The sequence below is a fragment of the Arachis hypogaea genome, chromosome 4 (genome assembly GCF_003086295.3).
Source record: "Arachis hypogaea cultivar Tifrunner chromosome 4, arahy.Tifrunner.gnm2.J5K5, whole genome shotgun sequence".
Taxonomy (NCBI): domain Eukaryota; kingdom Viridiplantae; phylum Streptophyta; class Magnoliopsida; order Fabales; family Fabaceae; genus Arachis; species Arachis hypogaea.
The window spans coordinates 119,597,548-119,604,242 of NC_092039.1; the positions used below are offsets into that span (position 1 = coordinate 119,597,548).

At 32.1% G+C, this 6,695-nt stretch overlaps 1 protein-coding gene across 1 annotated transcript; it reads left to right on the forward strand.

Moving 5' to 3' along the window:
• The first annotated feature begins 881 nt into the window (after positions 1-881).
• On the forward strand, positions 882-6,277 carry LOC112797598 (phospholipase A(1) LCAT3). Its single transcript, XM_025840617.3, has 11 exons — positions 882-1,561; positions 1,679-1,770; positions 1,911-2,038; positions 2,322-2,457; positions 2,572-2,623; positions 3,182-3,282; positions 3,467-3,649; positions 4,247-4,404; positions 4,803-4,857; positions 5,485-5,538; positions 5,780-6,277. Exons 1-11 carry the CDS (start codon positions 1,345-1,347, stop codon positions 5,957-5,959), a joined length of 1,356 nt encoding a protein of 451 aa, XP_025696402.1. The 5' UTR covers positions 882-1,344; the 3' UTR covers positions 5,960-6,277.
• Positions 6,278-6,695: the final 418 nt, after the last annotated feature.

The window sequence follows — 6,695 nt, forward strand, 5'->3', positions numbered from 1 at the left end:
ACAACATTAAATTGATAAATTTTTATAAATATATTTGTTAAGTATCTAATTAGATATACTATGTATTATGTACGATGTGAGTTAACATTTTATTTTATTAATTATTGACAAAAATTACGTGACTGAAAGACAAAATTAATTAATTTATAATTTTAAACCAATTTGATTAATAAAATATTTCAAAAAAAATTTAAGAAAAGGACATTTTTTAAAGACTAATTTTAATATTATCTTAGTTTTTAAAGTATATCCAAGACCTCAAATCATTTTCACGTAACATATATATGATATAGTTTTAGTTTTTCTTTAAATATTTTTTTATTTCTTTTTAGAATTTAATTTTTATGAATTGACAATATAAAAAAAATTTACACATTTATTAATCTTGTATTGCCACATTAACTAAATAATTGATTTTTTAATTTATTATTTAAAAAATCATCTATATACATAAATTTAATTAAATAACTACGTCAAATTTTTTATATTATCAATATACTAAAACTAAATATTTTTATATTAATTTATCTAGAATAAAAGAAATATTTTGACTTACTGAAAATAAAACATTAAATAAGTTCTCAAAGTTATAGCAAAAAGAAATATTCTAGTAAAAAAAATAATAAAAAATTATATAAATATCGGTTTTTACGATAAACTAATTTTTCAACAAACAATTTGTAAATAAAATAATAAATGAATAAATATTAAATTTAAAAAAATAAGAAAAAACAAGTTTCTAACCAATATTTTTTTAAGTTTTCCTATTATTATTTTAATTTTTACTCATTAGTACTAAATTAAAAAAATTATTTAAATAACAAAATCATTCTTTCTTTTTTTTTTCCGTTAAAGACCGGATGGTCCTGGCGAAAATGAATGGCAGAGGGACATTTTGGAATAAGAAATATTTGAGATTAATATTTGTAGTGAAAGAAGAAATTAATTAATATGGATTCAAAATTTCATATACAAGTTAAACATCCAAAACTAAATTAGATTAATTGAGTAATTAGTTAACTTATCCACTTAATCTCGTCTTGTCTGTTGAGCAACAAGCAACAGAAACACTGAAATACATACGAAATATATAAAAAGTTAAATACAGTGAAAAAAATATTGTTGAACTACATTATTTATTGAAAAGTGAAGCAGAGATATCATAATTTTATGGGATGAAACGTGTTTTAATTGCAGAGGAATACAAGTAGTTGCAGAATAGAATACTCGAGTCTAGAGTATAACAACACTCACTACTGGTTCTGGTTGTTGGTTGGTTGGTGGTGCATGCTCCATTTTCATTTTCAGTTTTAGTTCTGAGCTTACTAAAAGCCATTCATTCCCATGCCGATGACGCTGTGTCCCTGTTTCGGTGACCGGAACACCGACGACGACGAGCCGGCGGATCGCGACCCCGTGCTTCTTGTCTCCGGCATGGGAGGCTCCATTCTCAACTCCAAGCCCAAGAAGTTCGGCTTCACCACCAGAGTCTGGGTTAGGTTCTTCCTCGCTGACTTGGAGTTCCGCAAGAAGATCTGGTCCGTTTACAACCCCGACACAGGTTCTCTAACTAACTCTAACTACCTTTGTTATCAAGCTCCAGACTGAGTGAGGTGACTCCAGAGTTTGATAAACTTGATTAGTTCTGATTCGAGTCAGATTGTGTTCAACTTTTCAGGTTACACTGAAACACTTGACCAGAAATCTGATATTGTGGTCCCTGAAGATGATCATGGCCTCTATGCGATTGATATTCTAGATCCATCCTTGGTAATTTATTCAATTGTTAATTGATTAAACCAATACTCAACAGTTCAACACAGACTGATTTATTTTTTGTTATTTTTGGGAATTTTAAGTAAGTGATTTGATTTGATTTTCTGCTGTTATGTATTGTAATGTTGTTGCAGTTTACGAAATGTATACATTTGACAGAGGTGTATCATTTCCATGATATGATTGACATGCTTGTTGGGTGTGGCTACAAGAAAGGAACCACATTGTTTGGTTATGGTTATGACTTCAGGCAAAGCAATAGGTAGATTGCTCGGCCCCTTCAGCATAATATCAAGTTTAATCAGTGATTTACTTATATGTTTAGTGGTTTCCCAAGGGTATTCCACCTTTCAATTATCAAGGAAGGAAACTAATCCCCTTTTGTGTGTAGTTTGGATCGCTCTCCTAATTGGTGTTTGCTTCCGGAGCACAACATTGGTTCTCTCGGGGGCCATGTGGTGCCTTGATCACTATGCCAACAAATTTGGTTAACAAATGAGTTTAAAAGAATTAACTATGTGCCTTATTTTTGTTGGTGTTGGCAGAATTGACAAGCTGATGGATGGCCTTAAAGCCAAGTTGGAAACTGCTTACAAAGCCTCTGGTGGAAGGAAAGTTAACTTGATTTCCCATTCTATGGGAGGAATCATGATCCTGTGTTTCTTGTCTCTTCACCGTGATGTGCGCTTACAAAACTCATGCTATTTATACGATATATTGCATAGAGTTAGAGAAGAAAGTTATCCCATGTAGTTTGAAAATACTTACCAGTGAGTTTGGACATTGTTTTGGCAGGATTTTGTCAAATATGTGAATAAGTGGATTTGCTTGGCTTGTCCTTTTCAAGGTAATTCCTCTGTCTTTTTTTTTATGCTCTTCTTATCCTGCAAGTAGGTCATACTTATTGCTTATTGCTTAATACTACACAATAAATCGGAATCTTAATTGGGTATTTGGATGTGTGGAACTAAACTCACATCTTCTAACATTTCATATATTTTTGTTGTGCTATCAAATATTTTGATTACTCTATAAACACTCATTTAGGCAGAAACTCGCCCATCTTGAAAGTCGTACATATGGTAGTCCATGCTGCATAATTTCTTGACAATAATGCATTTCTTCAAATTTATGAAGTGATAATGCTAAGGCTAAATTATCTTGATTTTTCACTTCAAAGCTTCGTTTTTTTCTTTAGTTCATTATGTTCTTTGGTATGACTTTTTTTATTTATGGTCCAGAGTATAAATATAGTATGTGATGATGAAAGTTACAAAAGAATACAGTTGGTTGTAAAAATTCCCATACTCTGGGTCATGGGCTTAGCATTTTTTTCCCTATATACTCTTATTTTCCTCTTTTCTTGATTCCGTAACCTTCCGGATTTTACGTTCCTCATCAACAGGAGCCCCTGGATGCATCAATGATACTTTATTAACTGGACTTGAGTTTGTTGATGGCTTTGAAAGCTATTTTTTCGTATCAAGGTGGACTATGCATCAATTGGTAAATTCTTGATCTCAAGTGATTTGTACCGTCAGAATCTTTGTCTGTTTGAATTTAATCCTGGGATAGTTTTTCCTGACAAACTCAGAAAAGTATCCAACTATACTTGCAAAACCGTCACAATTTTCATGCTCTTTTTGTAACATTTTCCGAAGATTTGAGATAAACTTTCTTACCATGTTAGCTAGTTGAATGTCCATCAATTTATGAGATGATGGCAAATCCGGATTATAAATGGAAAAAGCAACCAGAAATTCATGTTTGGCAAAAGCAAACCAAGGAGGATGGGGAAAGCAACATCAGTTTGGAATCGTATGGACCAGTCCAATGTACATCTTTATTCGATGAAGCACTGAAGAACAATGAGGTACTAATCTGCACTTTTCTTCAGATTGATGAATGTAAGACGAACGGGTATATACAGGTCCAAAATCCAAATGTTAAATAAATTCCTTGTCTTTAATTTTGTTAAGTGATGCACAGTGAGGTGCTAATCTGCACTTTTCTCCACATGGTTGCTGCCTTCTTGCATCCTCAAGTATTTTCACATTTGATTTCCATTTGCTTTTATTTTAAGATCTTATTCCTCCCGCAGTTTTAATTTCTCATATCCAGAATAGAGTAAATGTTTATCAAGCATGAAATGGAATGGTGGAATAATGGATAAATGGAAATAGAAATATCATTGTGAGCAGGGAAGTGAACAGAGCAGAGTTTAGGCCAATTATGGTTGGTAGATAGAAAATGAACAGAGCTTAGACCAATCTCAGGTTGAAATACTCAACCAGCCGGTTCAATTTGGTCCTATTCTCAACAGTAGTTCTAACTCAAGAAAAGGCTAAGCAAATGACATTGTGTGAATTTTATACTTAACACCAAGAAAAGGATTTTCAGTTCAGTATGAAAATGATACTACCCAATCTCCATCCTTGTCTAAGTTACTTTTCAATATTATTCTTTGCAGCTAACATATGATGGGAAGACGGTATCACTGCCTTTTAACTTTGATATCCTCGAATGGGCTGCTGGAACTCGAAAAGTAATAAACAATGCTAAACTGCCAGATGGGTTCAGCTTCTATAACATTTATGGAACAGCATTAGATACACCTTTTGATTGTTGGTATGTGAATTAATTGCTCATGAAAAAATTAATATTTTTGTTTTCGTTAATACCAATAAACAAGGCAAATGAAGTTTTAGGTTGAGAGATGAGAAAGTTAGGTCATAGGTGGAACCTGGATCTCGTACAAACTTGATATTGGGCTGTTTATAATTCTTATCTGGACTTTACTATGCTCCAATATCAGGATTTTATACTATGAATTTTACTAGTCAGAATCGACTATTTCTTTATAAAATATTACTAGTAGAACTTTCTATCATAATTTTAGTCGTTATGAGAAGAATAATCTCATCCTCGACACATAAGAGGATAATAATCTTATGTGCAATATGCAATGCTCAAACGGTCAGAACTTTGTACAATGATTTTGCCTGACCTGTCTGTGTCTAATGCAGTTATGGTTCGAAAGAATCTCCAATAGAAGACTTAACTGACATATGCCACACCATGGTAAGCCATTTTGATCTCTTATATGACAAAGGTGGAGGTTACTAATAAGTTTATATTTCATTATAAAACGTATTTCATTGATTCTGTTTTATATCTCAGTCAAGAGCCTTGAGCAATTATGATAATCCTAAAATTAACACTCATATCCTTTACATGGTGTTTCTTTTTAGAATAAACAATAAATGTCATGAGGAAGGACATACTATTCAGTAGTGTTCATAATGAAAACTATGATATTATTTGGTAGAAGCTCAGTCTTTATTGATGAAATAATGATGCAACAATGAACTCAAATATGTTTGGGTGATAGAAGATTGTATGCCTTTTTTTTTCTTTTTCTTCCTTGGAGCAGTTTCTTTTTCTTGGTTTTAACCAACAAGAATAAGGAGGTCATGATTCTAGGGCAGGCTGCTCTTTTTCCTTCATGTATGTAGTTACAACGGAACTTGTTATTGCCCTTGCATTGTTTGGTCATGTTTGTTTATCAGGACTTTATGTCACTTATAAGACGAGGTCTAATGACTGGTGCAACTTTAGCCATTTTAGTTCTGTATCGTCCTGTTTTATTTCCTAGGAGGGTTTTGTGCATGCACTTGTATATATGAAAAACTTTTTTGATATTTTCAGCCGGAATATTCTTATGTGGATGGAGATGGAACAGTTCCTTCTGAATCAGCCAAGGTATTTCTTTGATCTCTCAGGCGTTCTGCATGTTCACTCAACTGTAATCTGTAGCTAACTGCTTTGCACACTGCTGTAATGAATGGTTGTAGATGTTTGTTCTTGGAGCGTGCATTTAATATGTTTAGAAGCATGCAAGAATGTCTCTATATGAATGCTAATAATTGTGTGATTTAGATGCTAGTAAAAATTATTTATGAAGGTTTCATGTCATGAATTTGACTAGTTTTGTTTTGATTAGGCTGATGGACTTGAAGCCATTGCAAGGGTGGGAGTAGCTGCTGCTCACCGCGAATTACTACGACACGAGAGAGTCTTTGAACTCATAAAAAAATGGTTAGGTGCAGAGCCAACAGATACCAAGAAATCCAAGACATCAAAGGTTGCAGATGCTGATCCAGTTAAGCCTATGGTTCTATAAATTTGTTGCATTGTAAAACTAGAAATTTATTATTAGGTGATTATGGAGCACATATGATTAGTCATACCTGTGTGTGTACCATATTGATAAAAAAAAAAAATACAGTATCATTACTCCATATTATATTCTCTTCAGGAAAAATTTGGAAAGACTATGGTACTGGTATTAGGGTGAAATAATGTAGTTTTGGTACATATTTAGGCAATCCAAAATTACATGGGTATGGTACTTCGTTATTCATTGTGTAACGTTGTATTGTATTTTGGATGTACAATAACACTATTTGAGGTCTAATGGTTAATGCACTTCTTTTGATAATGGTGATTTGATTAACTTTGCACGTACAAAAAGGCTTTATCATCATGAAGTTGGTGTGTGGAAACATCTCAAACTTCAATTTCTATGTTTTTTTTTAATAAAAAAAGACCTTGTTAACAAATCTTCTAAAGACATTCCTTATAAGAACATCGCATATAGGAAATTTGAATTAAAAATCAAAATTAATTATAATTTTTTAAAGTTTTCTATGGAAAATCTAAAATTGTTCACTTTTATCTTTTTAACTAAAGTATTTATAATATATAATTTTGAAAATGATCACTTAATGTATGACTGTTAAGGAATTAATTATGGTGTGAACTTTTTTCCTTTATTTTTTAACAATTTTAAGCTGTGAACTTAAATGCAAATACGTCTTTCTTTAAATTGATAGATTTTTAACAATTAGAGATATGTA

Bases quoted from the DNA above. Each gene is read 5' to 3' on its own strand.
- LOC112797598 (XM_025840617.3), top strand. From the start codon at position 1,345: ATGCCGATGACGCTGTGTCCCTGTTTCGGTGACCGGAACACCGACGAC. The intron at 1,562-1,678 runs GTTCTCTAACTA...TCAACTTTTCAG, and splicing joins CGTTTACAACCCCGACACAG to GTTACACTGAAACACTTGAC. The intron at 1,771-1,910 runs GTAATTTATTCA...ATGTTGTTGCAG, and splicing joins ATATTCTAGATCCATCCTTG to TTTACGAAATGTATACATTT.